At 45.5% G+C, this 18060-nt stretch overlaps 1 protein-coding gene across 2 annotated transcripts in view; it reads right to left on the bottom strand.

The window, feature by feature from the left end:
* The window catches only part of LOC137424550 (COP9 signalosome complex subunit 1-like), a 146530-nt gene that overhangs the window by 31481 nt on the left and 96989 nt on the right, over positions 1-18060 (bottom strand). For both annotated transcript variants that reach the window (XM_068112124.2, XM_078775574.1), the window contains exon 5: positions 9307-9442. In XM_068112124.2, the coding sequence (XP_067968225.2) occupies positions 9307-9442 (136 nt within the window). The remainder of the gene's footprint in view (positions 1-9306; positions 9443-18060) is intronic.

Below are 18060 nucleotides of genomic sequence, written 5' to 3' on the forward strand. Positions count from 1 at the left end.
GATATAGTACGGGCATGCCCTAGTATATATAATTCCACTAATCTCTGTGTGTATGTTTGTATGTATGTTTGTATGTTTGTCTGTGACCGCTGTTTCTCGACAACTACCGGTCCGATATATTTGAAACTTGCCAGGTATATTGCTGGGGACCCGAGGATGTGCCTTTTCAAGGTTTCATATTAATCGGAGAAGTAGTTACCGAGCTATGTCCAAAAAACGATTCAACCAATCAGAGAGCAGCGAGCTATCACGTGTGCCGAACGTGGCGAACAGACTCTGCCTCGGACGGCACATTTGAGAGCGTATTCATTTATTTCCCGTCGGCAAACTATGTTGGCGCTATGTTGGCGTTAAACTATGTTTTAAAACTAATTAAAACTAATTTGCGATTCTTTCGCTTTGCGATGCGATTTGCGATTGCGTTAAACTCGCTCGGGCGTTAAACTATGTTTTAAAACTAATTAAAACTAATTTGCGATTCATTCGCTTTCCTGCGCGTTTGTGCACGCGATGGCGATTTCTTTTATTCTTTACCAAACTCCGCAAGCCGTTAGCTTTGGACCAAACCATTTCATGTAAATAGAGGGGGGGGGGGTTGTCACCGTACTCGCAAGCCGTTCGCTTTGGACCAAACCATTTCATGTAAATAGAGGGGGGGGATTGTCACCGTACTCGCAAGCCGTTCGCTTTGGACCAAACCATTTCATGTAAATAGAGGGGGGGGATTGTCACCGTACTCGCAAGCCGTTCGCTTTGGACCAAACCATTGCATGTAAATAGAGGGGGGGGATATACTTTTAGATATATATATAGTACGGGCATGCCCTAGTATATATTAATGGGAGACAAATCCTTAGCCTAATACACATAATAAGGATATAACTACTGAACAGGGGTATATGGTGTCCTTCGTGTATGCTTTATTGAATTAACTACGGGAACGCCTATTTGATCTTTATACAACAATTTCAGGAAGGAGGGTGACATTTTACAACTATTCACTACACAACAATAAAAAAAACAACATTCTCATATCCACAACAATATATATATATTATATATATATAATGTTGTGGATATGAGAATGTTTTTTTTTTTTTATTGTTGTGTAGTGAATAGTTGTAAAATGTCACCCTCGTTCCTGAAATTGTTGTTGTATAAAGATCAAATAGGCGTTCCCGTAGTTAATTCCATAAAGCATACACGAAGGACACCATATACCCCTGTTCAGTAGTTATATCCTTATTATGTGTATTAGGCTAAGGATTTGTCTCCCATTAATTTAAATACTCCATTGCACCAAGTGAAATAAGAGTAGATCCCCTTTCATTCACCTTCCCCTTCCAACAATTGCCAACTGTTCCCTCCGCGACTCCATTCGCCACGAGGTCGGCTTGGAGAAGAAGGGGGAGGAGCTGCCGACTCCTGGGCGTGCCCGCCCATCAAGGGCGGAGCCAGAGGGCTGTGCCGACCAATCAGGGCCGAGGCGAGCTGACCGATGGGCGTGTCCTGGACACCAGCGGCTTGATCGCCGGAGGCGCTATATAGAGCGCGCGCGAAAGCAAGAGAGAAGTTGTTGTTGGACTAAGAGTTGGACTGAGTGGGACTAAGAGTTGGACCAAGCAAGAGAGGAAGTTGTTGGACTGGGTTGGACTAAGGGAGAGGAAAGAAGTGCGCGGTTGGACTAAGAGAGAGAAAAGAGAGTCCTGGAGTTTGTAAGAAAGGGAGAGAGAACCCGTCATGCCAGACCCCCCACCAGTAGCGTTGGCTCCACCAAGCAGCTCCGACCCGTTACCCCGCGCACACGACAGGATCGGTGGCATCGGCGGCCGTCGAGGTCCAGCCCGACGTCCCGTGCGGGATCAAGCTCCAGCCAGCTCCGTGCCTTCCTCCCCCTCCAGCCACCCACCTCCTGTCATTCCTGCCTGCAATTTCCTCATTCGTGTACGTGAGTTTGTTCTGTTTGTCTTGTCCCTGGGTTAATTAAGACTGTAGGTAAGCTAGCGATTTTCACTGTGTCTCTGATTTCTTCTGTAAATTATTTTATTATCCTTCCTTCTCCTTGGTTACTTTTGGTTGTAAATAGCAAATAAATTATATTCGTATTCCCTACTTCTGTCTTCCTCTTCTTCACATCCATGTCGCCTTTGTCTTTTCCCCATTGAATATCTGTGGCACGATTTGGCCCACGTTTAAGGGATCGGGTCTAGTCATTGTAAAAACAGTTCGGGCCGAGGCGCCATCCGCTCGGACAATTAACATCTTATCCGCGGTCCGTAACAATTGGTGTCTGGGAGTGAGATACGAGGCCCGAACCAAATTTTTAAAACGTCTAGAAAAAGATTTGGTCAAAATTTGGAGCGGCCGAAATTTGTTTTTTTTAATCCCAAATTGAGTCATGCCATGGATAGTCAAGGCGATCGGATGCTGGTGGGGGTAGAGTTAGAGGGGGTAGAATCGACCCAGGACCCCAGGGACGAAGTGGGAAAAATGGAGGAGGAGAGCAAAGAAGGTGCGGTCGTGGGGGTTACAGGCACACGAAATGGCGGCCTCCCGTACGTGACAGCGATAGCCGGACCCGCAGTGCCAATGGACTGGGGCCTTTTGATGATGCATTTCAGTGCCGCTCTGATGGGTGACAGTAAGGGATTTGATGCAATGATGGCTACCCAGGGGCTAGACGCGGAAAAAGCAAGGCACGAAGCAAGGTACAACCCGGTTGGATTTCAGGAGCAAATAAACGCCACGATGGAAAAAATACGGGAAGACATTGACCGCAGGGTGGGCGAAAAGGTCCCAAGGGTGCACGAGGAGGTAAAGCGGGTCGAGGAGCACTGGTTGAATGAAGTTGAGAAAAGCGCGGGTACAATGACGGGTATAGAAATCGCGACCCGAGGTATGGGGCAGCCGGCGACCGCTGAGGTAGAAGAGGGAATTTTATTAAAGCCAGCAGTCGTTGAGGTGAATAAAGAAAAAGCAGTAGAGGGTATAATAAAAATTGAAAAGACGACGGAGGTAGCCCAGGAATTGCAGGGAGAAATGGATTATGCTCAAAGTCCCTGCTCACATCACGATGCTGTGCTTAACCCAAATGGAAGTTTGCAGGTACGCGTGGAGAAAAGGATCCCCCAGGTGAGTCGTGCTGTGTATTGTGCGGGGAGATTTTGTGGAAGGATGTTTGGCGACAACCAACAAAAGACCCCGGATTGTCGCGCGATTGGGGTCAATATGGCACCCGGGCGTTGGTGAAGGGTCCCGTGTGAGTAAAAATGGCACGCGTGTGAGGAAAAAGTGTGCGTCAAAGAGAGAGCGTGTTATAAAGTGTGGGAGTGATACCGAGTGCGAGCGAGAATGCACGTCGGGGTGTACGGAGTGTGACACAGGGAATGAGAGCAATACGGAGTGTACGTGCGAGGGGGAGTGTGACACGGAGAGTAAGGTGGTGGTGGAACGTGTGCGAGGAAGCACACCTGAGTTGGTTGTGGCGCGGGTGTGGGAGAGCCCATCTGAGCGCGTTAGTGGGTGGATGCAAGAGTGCACGCCCATGGTGAGTGGTACGGAGTATGTACCGAGGGAGAGTGCGCAAGACGGTGCGCGAGGTGTGTTAAGGGAGTGTGCGAACGGCGAGTGTGCGCGAGAGAGAGGTGTGGTGTGTAACAGGGAGTGCGTTGGCGGAATGGACGGAGTGTGTGGAATGTACGGACGGCATTGGAACGCCGGGTTTTGTGAGTGTCAAAAGGGTCGCGTGTGCGTGTGGGCATGCGAGTAAAGCATCGACGTTGAACGGGGCAGCGTTTAGGGCGACGGATAGACGATGCGAGCACTCGGGGCGCGGTCCGCTTTGTTGGATGCCAGGCCCGGCGCGGATCGATGCTGCGTCGCTTCTCTTCGAAGCGTCGTTGCCGATTCGGGCTTGGCCCCGCCCTGCACGGTCGAGTCCGGGCCTTGTCGGGCGACGCGACCGGTCCGGTTCAAGGGTGAGTGGGAGGAAGCGGACGGTGCCCCCTGGCGGGGGCGGGGTTCCGACCGGGCGAGCCTCGGTCATCGGGCCCGGGACCGCAAGGTACCACGCCGAGATGGTGCGTGGAATCTCGGCCCGACCAAACCACCTCCCTTGAACCGAAAGCCGGACGGATTCAACCTGCAGGCGACCAAACCACCCGAATTCATTGCTCGGCTTTGCGAAGCCGAGTTTTAATGATGTGACGATGCACCGAGAGGCTCTAGTGAGTAGACGTGTGACGAGGATAGTGTTTTGGACCCGAAATTAGAAAAACAAAATTTGATGATTGGTAAAGGATTGGCAGATTGATTGGTCATGGTAGTGATTGGCAAATTTTTGATTGGCTGGAATTTGGTGTGCAAAATTGGTAGTGAGAGATACCCGATGTGGTGGGGTGGCAACTCTGCCATCTCTCACAGCGGGGGCAAAGGAGCAATAGTCTTATGGGGTTTATGGCAGTGAAAACTAGCCCGGGAGGGTTAGGATATAGTGTGTAGGGACCTAGAAGATGACAATAGGTAACGTTAAGATTAGGTAGTGACAATGATACCTGTAGTGGGGACGCAGGTAGATTAGTATGGATGATAATGACGTGGTATGTGCTTAGTTTAAAGGGAAGACGGGGAGCACTAAGTTAGCAGGGCAACAGGTAGATGAGATGATGCCGTGTGAGTGTTGGAGGTGTATTCAAGTGTATTGAGCAGGGTATGAGTAAATTATTGTGAGTTGTAGTGTGATTGCACAGGTGTGCAACTGGACAGGTGTATGGAGCAGTGTTTGAGCGAGTGATATTGATGTGTATTGTGCTGACCAAATGGTCCAGGAAGGAAGGAGGGTGCAAGTGGCACCAGGTGATTGCACAGGTGTGCAACAACAGGTGAATGGAGAACCGGTGTGTGGAATATATGGAGTATGGGAATGGATGGTCGTGGAGTGAGTATGATGGAAACTGTGGAGTGGAGTGGATGGTGCGGAGGTGTGAATGGGGGAAGAGTGGACCCCCATCACGAATACCCAGGGAGGGTAGTTTAAGTGTTAGGTAGAGGGTACAGGTAAATTGTGGTTGGATATTGGCATCTGTGGTGCGTGGTGGAAGAATGGTATTTGGATGGGTGCATTAGTGACGTGGAAATGGCTGGGCGTGTAGCCTGTTAGTGTGTGTAGTTGGTTTGGGCACTCCACCACTGTGAGGATGTCGGCCAGGTGAGGCCGCAGGTGGGCTCTGGGAGCCGGTAGAGTTGTTGTGGATGGGGCCCGAGGATCCGGAGGACGGACCCGGGTAGCCCAGTGCCAGGGGGCACCGAGGGGTGACAGAGCCAGGAGGGGCCTTCCCCAATTAGATATGTTAGGGTGAGGAGCTAGGTAAGCTCGGGTGGCAACTGCAGTGGTGGAGGTGTGCAGGTGGGTAGACCTGCTGGGAGAGCTACACGACTCAGCCCAGAAATTGTGCAAGGCCACCGGGAGATGAATCGGGGGAGCGAGACCCCAAATTGATAAGCACCACAGTTTGGTCAATGGGAATTGGTTTTTAGAACCCATAGTGTAAGTTGGCCAATGGATTGGCAGGGAAAGACCCCGGGTAGTGTAAAGTGTATTAAAGTCATTTAGCAAGTAGTTAGGATGAAGATCTCCTCGCACCATCTACATCCACTCACCTGAGGTGACGTAACTACGCACCATGCCATGTTTTATTATTTTTATTGTGCAGATGTTTGGATTGTGAGACGCATCATGACGTGGGTGTGACATTGTGCTGATATTCCATCTCTCCCTCCTTATGAAGATTGATGATGAATTGGTGATGGCAAATTTTGATTAGTGGGATTGTGAAGACGAATTTGGTGTCGGAGAAATATGGGGAAGACGTGACAGTAGTAACGAAATTGTATATGTGTAGATTGTTGTAAATATGGGGTAAGGGCAAGGGTAGAGTAGGTAACAGGGGGGGTGACGTACGGTAGGGACAAGCTTTCTCACTTCGCTCTCCGTACGCACTTCGCCTTGCATTGCCTTGTTTGATGTGTACCCTTGAGACCTTACCCCTCGCTCATCTGTCTTTCCCCCCCTTTGTCTCCCACATGACGACCTGTGCGCCACTGGGCGCCGAGGGGAGCGTGCGGGAGACGGGAGTCCGCCATTGTGCGCCCGGAACTCCCAGAACCAGCTGTCTGCATCGATGCACCACCTTATGGACCACATGTCAGTGGCTGAGCACCACCTATGGACCCCATGGGTTGGGGCATGGCCCCTCTGCTGGAACCGGCCGTAAAGGCCCGAGATCTTGCTGGCGGACCTTGGCCACAGGGCACCGATGCCCCACAGGTGAACCATACATAGTCGGCCCCTGTGGGCCATAAATAAAAGAAATGGACACGTTTTGTGCAAATTTTATTGCAAATAGGCCGCCAGCAAAGAAGATGACAACAACTGGAAAAGAGCATTAGCCAGCAGAGGGAGCCGAAGAGGAAGACCAGCACCAGGGTTTGTTGTTTTTATTTTTATTATTGAACAGTGATGACTGTGCACCGATTGGTGCTTGAGGGTGCTTTGGTGTATTTTTGGGTGCTTTCATGGTGCATCGATGCAGGGCAGACTGTCTCCCCCCCCCCCCGAAAGAATGATCACAGGTCCTGGGTTGCGTTTTGTAAATAAAGTAGTACATACAGTCACGTGAAAAAGTAAGTACACCCCATGTAAAGTTTTGACTTTTTCAACTTATTGCAACATACAGCTATTTGATCTTCATTTCAACAATATCGATAGATAAAGGTGATATAATATAACAAATATCATGAAACATTTACATTTTGTAGTCCATTGTATAATTTAAATAAACATGAATGCAAATTTCGCATGTGGAAAAAGTAAGTACACCCCCACATTTATCACTACTTCAAATACCTAAAATTAGAATCAGGTGCACCAGGTCAGGTGCAAATGATTAGAACATCGTTAGAGAGGATCTTGGAGGAACCTGTCTTATTTAAACCTCAGACATTTAGTTTGGTTTGCTCTTTGTTGTTGAATTGTGCGGCGTCACCATGCCTACATCAAAAGAGCTCTCTGAGGTCTTCAGAAAGAAGGTTATAGATGCCTCCGAGTCTGGGAAGGGATTTAAAAAGATCTCCAAACAATTTGAAATCAATCATTCGACTGTCCGGAAGATCATCTACAAGTGGAGAAGATTCCAAACAACTGCCAACTTGTTCAGGCCAGACCACCCCAGCAAGTTCAGCCCGAGAGCAGACCGCAAGATGCTGAAAGAAGTCTCTAAGAACCCCAGAATGTCATCACGGGACCTACAGGTAGCTCTTGCCACTGTTGATGTCAAAGTGCACGAGTCTACCATTAGAAAGAGGCTGCACAAATTTGATCTACATGGGAGGTGTGCCAGGAGGAAACCTTTGCTGTCCAGAAAGAACATCAGGGCAAGACTAAAGTTTGCCAATGAACACCTCGGCAAAGACCAGCACTTCTGGAACAATGTGCTCTGGACAGATGAGTCAAATGTAGAGCTATTTGGCCACGGTACCAGAAGACATGTTTGGCAAAAACCAAAGACAGCATTTGACCACAAGAACCTGATACCAACTGTAAAGCATGGTGGTGGAAATATTATGGTTTGGGGCAGCTTTGCTGCATCAGGGCCTGGGCAGCTCACCATCATAGAATCCACAATGAATTCTTCATTGTACCAGATGGTGCTTGAGGATAATGTGAGGCCATCTGGCGGAAAGTTGAAGCTCAACCGAAGGTGGACCTTGCAACATGACAATGACCCTGAACATACCAGTAAATCCACCAAGGAATGGCTGAAAAGAAAGAAATGGAGGGTTCTGGAATGGCCAAGTCAAAGCCCGGATATAAATCCCATCGTGATGTTTTGGGGGGATTTGAAACGACCTGTGCATGCAAGAAACCCCTCAAACATCGCACAGCTGAAAGAATTCTGCATGGAGGAGTGGGCAAAATTTCTCCCAGTCGATGTCAGAGACTGGTAGACAGTTATAAGAAACGATGACATGACGTTGTTTCTGCCAAAGGGGGCAATACCACCTATTAGAGCCAAGGGTGTTCTTACTTTTTCCACATGCGAAATTTGCATTTATGTATATTTAAATTCTACAATGGACTACAATATGTAAATGTTTCATGATATTTGTTATATTATATCACCTTTATCTATCAATATTGTTGAAATGAAGATCAAATAGCTGTATGTTGATATATGTTGAAAAAGTGAAAACTTTACATGGGGTGTACTTACTTTTTCACATGACTGTATGTATTAATGCATTTTCATGTATTCGTGTTTTTCTGGGATGTTTTGGGTCTAAATACTTTTCGTGCTCAGGGCCCCAAAAATGTTAATCCGCCTCTGCCTCCATTGACTTTCTTGACAATCCTATTAAGGAAGTTCAGTCACTCAAATGCCTGGGACCCACGATCAGCCATAATCTTTCTTGGGCAAACCATATTTCAAAGTTGGCCTCCAAAGCCAAAGCAGTCGCCGACTGGGCATGCTCCATTATCCCTTGGCACACCTTTCTGGGCACATGCGTCCTCTCTTGTCTTGCAACTGCTGCTCTTCCCATGCTTTGTCCTCCTCCCCCTCCCCCACCCCCCCCCCCCCCCCACCCCAGGTTTTTGCAGGGCACACATGGTCCACCATCAACCCTCTTCTGGTGAAACTATCTCAATCCAGGACCACTCAACTCCACTCACGCGTTCCTTTTTTCCCATCTGTGGAATCAACTTCCACATTCTCTTCAATCTCATTGTTTCCTTCAGGTATTCAAGACAGCTGTTCACCACCATCTCAGATTCACCCCCATCAAAAACCATGGTATTTTCTACCCCCCTTGACCCTCCAAATACCAAGCCCACCTCCTCACAAGTTTACAGTTTTTCCTTCCTGAGAGTTAGCTTCTGTATCCATCTTGTCCATCCCATGTATCCTCCCATATGCCTCTTTCTTCTCCCTTTCTTGTCTAACTCTCTATTTTATCTTTCAACTCTGCTGTTGTTTCCCCCCTCTTTCTGCTGTTCCTTTTGTTCTGCTGCATCCTGATATGTTCAGTGTTCTCGCTCTTCCATGAGCTTTGACATTGTGTAAAAAAGTGTTAAAGATCAACTCTGACATTCAGGTGGAGATTATCCATTTAGTTGGATGTTGTGAATGACTGCTGCGTACCTGAAGGCCCCATCAATTATCGTATATGGTTTATGAAGATGAGACACTTATACGAAACAATACTATCTACCCAAAACCATGTACCTGTGTGTACAATGAAATACTGCACCTTAATAACATTCAGACACATGTTGACACTCTGCTTGGACGAGGTGCAGTAGTCACGTGCACGAGAGTAGCACCTGAGAGCATTTGAAAGGTCCCCACAGTCTAGGTAATGGTCACCCAAATCATCATATCCTCGCCTGTGTTGGTAGGATATTTGGAGTAAAAGGGGAGGCGACAGGGAGGGTGGCGGTGGTTACAGCTAGAAACGTTAGACGATGTGTACTGTGTAGTGTAGGGCGACATAAAATGGCATACGATTTTGTTCACATACTGTTAAATTAGAGGTTTTTGGAAGTGTCAACAAGGCGATTTGTGTTCTGCAGGGTTCAAGTTTACCAGCAGGGACCCATGGAACATTCGAGCAATGTAAAATGTTACTTCAAATCCTCACCACCCACCCCCCCCCCCCCCCCCCCACCACCCAACCCCATTTCATCAACCACCCCTCAAAAAACCCCAAGTCATCAACCATGCACCCTCGCAAACCCGAAGCCATGAACCCCCCCACCCCCACTCCCCATACACAACCACAAGTCCTCAACCTCCCCATCCAAACCCAAAGGCTTCAATCCCCTTCCCACACCAGGCCCTCAAACCGAATCCCCACAACGCCTCAACCATCCCGCATCCCCAACAAAAGTCCCCAACCCACTTTGCCCCCGAACTCTATCCCTTCTTTGCTCCCTCCCTCCGAACCCCAATGTCCTCCCATCATGCTAAACGGTCCTCTGACACCTTCATTTGGGTGGTGTATGCCCCTAAAATTAGCTTGGGTGGTTTGGGTTTATCCCCTAAAATCACTCTCGAAAGTAAAAAAAGAAAAATCCCAGGTTACGTGCATGCAGGAAAAACATGCCAATGGCTTATAATTCAAAACACCCCACTGCACTGGAAAACGTGTACACGGGAATACTGTACTGTCAAGGTGGGATTTGTAATACGCACGCTCTCCCACATGGAAGAAGTGCTACACGATACACAATACATAAATAATTTGCACCCCTCCCCAACCCCAAGAGGAGCGACAAAGATAAAAACACCCCTATACATTAAGTGGGGTCATGCTGATACTATATGTAACCGGGCCACAACTGTAGCAGGAGTAGCGCGACAAACAAACATGCATTATATTTATAGTAAGGTTTTAACATCGTGTCACCACAATCACCAAGTTCGAAGTTGTATCGCTTGAAACCTCCTCATTACCCGTCAATAAACCGCTCAGCATTCTGGTGTATTTTGTGTCCAACCTGCTTTTGAATCTGTTGAATGGCGTTTTTACCAGGTTTGGGAAAAAAAAAATAAACAAACTAAAACCTGCTTTCGATTCATACCAACCTGCTTTTCGTTGCCTCCAATTTTCCAAGGATGTTTAATTACTTCACATAATATATGTGTTTCATGCTCATACACATAATAGTTTATTTATGAATCCTGTATTTGCACACTATTCGGCCTTGAAAATTCGGACGAAAACCAAAATTACATACAACCATCCATTTTTAACCCGGTACTTTGCATAAAGGGCCACTGGTTGGAGTTTCTTTTGGGCGGTGTACTTGTGCTCGTGATGTTTTTTTGACAAGTTTTTGACAAGTTTTGACAAACGTGACAAGTTTTTCACTTGTGCTCGTGATGAAAACCACTTTCCACACTTGTGTTAGTTGCAAAACCACTTTTCGCACTTGTGCTGGCATTGAAAACCACTTTACACACATGTGTATAGTAGATAGCTCCCGAAAAAAACATACATTACATGTATGTGGGTTGCAATCAAAACTTACCTTTCTTTCCTCAAAATGTACCTTTATGTCATGATAGAAGACACATTGTTGAGTCTTCAAATGTACACGGAGGTTTGATGCCGAAGGCCCTGGGCCTTTTAACCCATAAAGTGCTGGATTTACATGTGGAAGCTCGGAAGTGCAGAGTCGATTTCATACAGGGGTGATTACTTGAAAGTGCATTTTAGAATACCGATTTTGATACAATGATACTGATTTTGATAGTAAACTTTAAATTAGTGAGGTTCACTATGTCAATAAATTATATTTCGTTCAAAATCATGGTAGATTAGCAAACCTATACATTTTTGGAAAGGTTATAGCATAAGGAAATTAAAAATCAATGTTTACATTTGGAGAAATACCTGTATGGCGGCCATTTTGGATTTTCAAAATGGCCACTGTAAAATACATATTTTGTTCTATTTCTGCCTCTAATTACCCTAAAAACTTTTTAAAATATACTAAACCTATATTTTCAGGGACAAGGAATCCAATGAAAGTATCAAATTAGTGCTATGGGGAATGGTAAGACACGAATCAAAGGTTTTGAATTGCAAAATACTGTCTTTATATTCGCGATAAGTTGCATAATCAAATACATGTCATCATTTTGTACAGGCAGTTAATAACATCAAAATGTGTCACAATAATTCATATCACCAAACATACACAGGCAGTCAGCAAAATCATATATACACATGCAGTCAGTATAACTTCACATCTACACAGGCAGTCAATGACAAAATATACACAGGCAGTCAATGGCATCAAACATACACGATTACAGAATATGCCATTTAGAGTTCGTCATCACTGTCCTGTGTGTCGTATCCGACAATATAGTCCGCATCGTTTTCACAGTCCGTTCCACACAAGCAAAGGTCGGTCAAATTGATTGGCAAATCGAATTGGTCGAATGGTCGATCGAATCGAATCGATCGAATTGGTCGAATGGTCGATCGAAGCGATTGGTCGAATGGTCGAATTGGTCGAATGGAATTGGTCGATCGGTCGAATTGGTGGAATTGGTCGAATCGAATTGGTCGGAATTGGCAAATGTAAACATTGATTTTCAGATTTTCCATGTAATAACGTTTCCAAAAATGTATAGGTTTGCTAATCTACCATGATTTTGAACGAAAAAATAGTGAACCTGACTAAATGCTCAAATGTGTCTTTACGAAACTACGTATTTTTTTTTTCTTTCATCAGTTTTTCTCCACCAATCATAAGGGCTCTTTGATTCTTAACCCTCGAATATCATCTACCACATCAAACATAATGTGTGTTTGTGTATTTGTGAGATGTCTGTCCCCCTTCATAAGGGTGGGTTTTAAAGGCTTTGAGTAGTGCTTTAGGAGGGATTTGAGTGGGGGTTTAATGGACAATCATTGAACACGACTGTATGTCCACCGGTCAAACCACCTATAGTCAGGTTCACTATGTTTTTTTCGTTCAAAATCATGGTAGATTAGCAAACCTATACATTTTTGGAAACGTTATTACATGGAAAATCTGAAAATCAATGTTTACATTTGCCAATTCCGACCAATTCGATTCGACCAATCGACCAATTCCATTCGACCAATTCGACCATTCGACCAATCGCTTCGATCGACCATTCGACCATTCGACCAATTCGATCGATTCGATTCGATTCGATTCATCGAATTCGATTCGATCGACCATTCGACCAATTCGATTTGCCAATCAATTTGACCGACCTTTGCTTGTGTGGAACGGACTGTGAAAACGATGCGGACTATATTGTCAGATACGACACACAGGACAGTGATGACGAACTCTAAATGGCATATTCTGTAATCGTGTATGTTTGATGCCATTGACTGCCTGTGTATATTTTGTCATTGACTGCCTGTGTAGATGTGAAGTTATACTGACTGCATGTGTATATATGATTTTGCTGACTGCCTGTGTATGTTTGGTGATATGAATTATTGTGACACATTTTTATGTTATTAACTGCCTGTACAAAATGATAACATGTATTTGATTATGCAACTTATCGCGAATATAAAGACAGTATTTTGCAATTCAAAACCTTTGATTCGTGTCTTTCCATTCCCCATAGCACTAATTTGATACTTTCATTGGATTCCTTGTCCCTGAAAATATAGGTTTAGTATATTTTAAAAAGTTTTTAGGGTAATTAGAGGCAGAAATAGAACAAAATATGTATTTTACAGTGGCCATTTTGAAAATCCAAAATGACCGCCATACAGGTATCTCTCCAAATGTAAACATTGATTTTTAGTTTCCTTATGCTATAACCTTTCCAAAAATGTATAGGTTTGCTAATCTACCATGATTTTGAACGAAATATAATTTATTGACATAGTGAACCTGACTACTAAAAGACTCCGAGGATCCAAAAGACCCCAAGGACTCAGAAGACCCCAAAAAACTCAAATTATCCAAAAGACCCAAACGACCCAATGGACCCCAAAGACCCAAAAGCCCCGAAGGACTCTGAAGACCCTTAAATATCCCGAGGACCCAGTGAACCCATAGACCCAAATTACCCCGAAGATCCAAAATAACCCAAAGATCCTTAAATACTGTAAAAACCCAGAGGACCGAAAAGATCTGAGGACCCCAAAGACCCAAATTACTCTGAGGAACCAGAAGACCCAAGGACTCTGAAGACCCAAAAGAAGAAGAATTATGTCTCTTCTATTGGAATTGTCGACGTGGCTTGCAAACCGAGCCTCAAGGGCGGTGTACAAAAGTGTTTTTTTGTAATAATAAAAACAAGGTGCAGGGATTTGAAATTTGCTGCACATGATGTGCAATGCGCGAAGAGTAAAACGAGTGTTCCTTTACGTCAGTAAGATGTCTAATAAACAAAGAAGACATAAGCACACCTGACACTAGGCCGATGCTTCAGAATTTGGAACGCCGAAGAGGCTGTACCGTCGATTAAAACTGTTCCAACCCGACATTTTTGACAGGCTTTGTAGTCTCGATAAGTCTTGATAACAACATTTTTACCTGACATGATCTCTGACCTTTGAACTCTTGATGATAATATCTAATCAGTTCATCTTTGCTTCATAATACACAATGCCTTCAGAAAATATTCACACCCCTTGCCTTTTTCACATTTTGTTGTGTTACTGCCTGAATTAAAAATATCAAATTGGCATTTTTCTTGAGAATTTTTTGCAAAATAATGAAAAATGAAAAGCTTTAATGTTTTGAATCAATAAGTATTCAACCCCTTTGCTATGACACTCCAAATTGAGCTCAGGTGCGATGTGACCAAATTGAGCCAATTTCATTTGATCATCATTGAGAAGTCTCCACAACCTGATTGGAGTCCACCTGTGGCCAATTCAATTGATTGGACATGATTTAGAAAGAAACACACCTTTATATACAAGGTCCCACAATTGACAGTGCATGTCAGAGAATAAATTCCACCATGGAGTCCAAGGAACTGTTTGTAGAACTCTGAGATATAATTGTGAGGAGGCAAAGATCTAAGGAAGGGTATAAAACAATTTCTAGTGTTGAAAGTTCCCAAGAGCACAGTGAGCTCCATCATCAGGAAATGGAAAGAATATGGAACTACCCAGACTCTTCCTAGAGCTGGACGTCCGACCAAACTGAGCAACCAGACAAGAAGGACCTTGATCAGACTCTTTGGCCTGAATGCAAAGCGCTACCATCTGGCAGAAAGCGACAGCTCATCACCCATCGAACCCCATCCCGACTGTGAAGCATTGTGTTGGCAGCATCATGCTATGGAGATGCTTTTCAGCAGCATGGACTGGGATAATTGGAAGTAGAGAGGGAACAATGACTGGAGCCAAATGGAGGCAAATCCTTGAGGAGAACCTGCTTCAGAGTGCAAAAGACCTCAGACTGTGACAAACATTTACGTTCCAGCAGGACAATGACCCCAAGCATACAGCCAAAGCAACACTGGAATGGCTTCAGAACAAGAACGTGAAAGACTTTGAGGGGCCCAGCCAAAGCCCAGATTTCAATCCCATTGAGAATCCGGGGAATGACTTGAAGATTGCTGTTTACCGACACTTCCCATCCAACTTGACAAAGCTTGAGCAAATCTGCAAGAAAGAATGGAAGAAACTCCAAAATCCAGATGTGCCAAGCTGATACAGACATAACCAAGAAGATTCGAAGCTGTAATCGCCAACAAAGGTGCTTCTACAAAGTATTCACTCAGTGGGTTGAATACCTATGTGAATGAGACAATTCTGTATTTCATTCTTAATTATTTTGTACAGATTTCCAAAAAAAAATCCACTTGGACATTATGGGGTATTATGTGCAGATCAGTAACAAAAAAACAATTCAATCCATTTTTAGTTCACAGGCTGCAATACAACAAAATGTGAACAAAATCAAGGGGTATGAATACTTTGCGAAGGCACTTTTTTTTTCTTTCTTTTTTTTTTTTTTGTATACAAGATCGAGGCTCGTGAAAGAGCGAACATTAATCACACAGAAAGACAAACCGACACATAAAACATATAACATCGGGAGCGGTAGACAAGATGGGGAGAGAGGGGGAAGGACACAAACACAACATTTGAGAGCAGGGACCGAGAAACATGGAGACATCGAGAGATCTGAGAGAGGGCGAGGGCTTTGGGGGGGGGGGGCATGGGAAGGGGGCGGTAGGAGAGGTATAAAACATATGGACACTGCCAGGACTTCCAGGAATGGATCTGGAGTGAATTAGCGGGGGTAGAAAAGATCAAGGTTTTGGATGGGGGAAGATAAGAGATGGTGGTGAACAGCTGTTTTAAAGACCTGGAGGGAGGAGTGGGATTGAAGGGAGTGAGGGAGTTTGTTCCAGAGGCGGGAGAAAAGAGGAATGAAAGAGTGAAGGTGAGCAGCGAGCCGAGATTTCGGCAGTTTAACCATCAGAGGGTTGCTGACAGATCTTGTGCGACCTGTAGGAATATTTGGGGGACAGAGCACAGAGAGAGCTGGGGGTGCAAGGCCGGAGAGGAGTCGGTAGAAGACAGAAAGACCACCTACCTGCCTGCGGTGAGTGAGTGAAAGGCCCTCAGAGATAGCTTCATCGCGGGAGATTCCAATAATTCTGAAAGCTTTGGATTCAACAGCGTGAAGCCGAGCTAGGTGTGAGGCAGGAGCACCGGCCCATAGGGGAGAACAGTATTCCATTGAGCTGCGGATGAAAGCCTTGTATGTGGTGAGGAGCTCAGGTGTGCCGAAGAAGGACTTCGCACGACGGAGGATGCCCAGTCGGCGACTGGCTTTGGAGGCCAGCTTGGAAATGTGGTTTTCCCAAGAAAGATCATGGCAGATTGTGAGACCCAAAAGCTTGAGCGACAGAACTTCTTGGAGAGGATTGTTGAGAAAGTAGATGCGAGGGTTGTCCAGTCTATCTTTTCGGAGAGACATAGTAAGTGTGTGAGATTTGTCAGGATTGAAAGACATGTTCCACTTGTTTGACCAGTCTGTGATTTTGTCCAAGTCTTCAGAGAGTGAGGAGGCTGCAGACTGCCGATCTGAGGGAAGAGGCATGGAGCGGCAGAGAGTGGAGTCATCAGCAGCAAAGAGATAGAGAGGATTTTCAAGAGAGTCAGAGAGATCATTGATGAAGACCAGAGAAAGCACGGGGCCCAGAACACTGCCTTGGGGAACTCCAGCCTGAACAGGAAGAGGAGATGAGAGAAACCCATTCAGGGCCACACGTTGACGACGACTAGAGAGGAAGTCCGCCAGCCATGCGTGGAGATTTCCATGGATACCAAAGGAGGAGAGTTTGGTGAGCAGAGCAGGGTGCCAGACCGTGTCGAAGGCACGTGATATGTCGAGGGAGACAGCTCTAATTTCCTGTTTGGCATTGAGGACCTCCATCCATTGTTGAGACAGCAGAAGCAGCATGTCCAGAGTAGAGTGACCTGGTCTGAAACCAAATTGATGATCAGAGATCAAGCCATTGGAGAAGAGGAAAGATTTCATATCTGAAGCAATGATGGATTCCATGACTTTGCTGATAATTGGGAGAAGGCTGATTGGTCTGTAGTTGCTAGGATCTGTTTTTGCACCTTTTTTGTGCAAAGCGGTGATGTTGGCTGATTTCCAAGCAGATGGCAGTTGACCTTGAGCAAAAGAGAGGGTGAAGAGAACAGAGAGAGGGTGAGATAGAGCGGCAGAGCAGGATTTTAGGACCCGTGGGCTGATGCCGTCGGGTCCAGTTGCAGAATCAGAGTCGAGGGTTGACAGAAACTTTTCCACCTTGTCAGGAGGAAAGGACACGGAGTCCAGGAGCAGCAGGGTACGACTGGGTATGGTGGGTACAGAGAGGGATGGGTTTGGGACACAAGATTTAGAGGCAAACACAGAGTTGAGGCATTCAGCTTGTGAATGAGAGGATTGTTGAGTATCAAACAACATTCAGTTGAGTATGCAGTATCAAACTTGATACAAGTATGATACTGCATACTTGTATCAAGTTTAGTCAAAATCCAATCACTGGTCCACAAGTAACAGTAACCACGGCAACAGGTTACTGTTATTTGTGGACCAGTGATTGGATGAACTGGAGGCAATAGTCGGTAACCACGGCAACAGAATTTTCACCTAACATTACCTCTGACCTTTGCCCTCTAGAATTCAAAATTTATTCAGCTCATCTTTGCATCATTATACATACAGTACCTGTACCAAGTTTTGAGTTGTATCCCCTTCAGCTATTATTAAGTTATTGCGCTAACGAAAACCATTCACGGACAGACGGACGCACTGACGGACACACAGACAGCCGGACAGACAACCCAAAAACATAATGCCTCTGGCATCTTCGATGGTGGAGGTATAAAAATCATAACACATGCTGGCATTAACAACCTCAAATGTAACGACACCCGAATCTGGAGATGCAAAATGTACGCTTCAAATTTTGGCACAATATCTCCACCGCAATGGCTGCAGATTAATATGGA

The sequence above is a fragment of the Myxine glutinosa genome, chromosome 4 (assembly GCF_964187855.1).
Source record: "Myxine glutinosa chromosome 4, kmMyxGlut1.1, whole genome shotgun sequence".
NCBI classification, from domain to species: Eukaryota; Metazoa; Chordata; class Myxini; order Myxiniformes; family Myxinidae; genus Myxine; species Myxine glutinosa.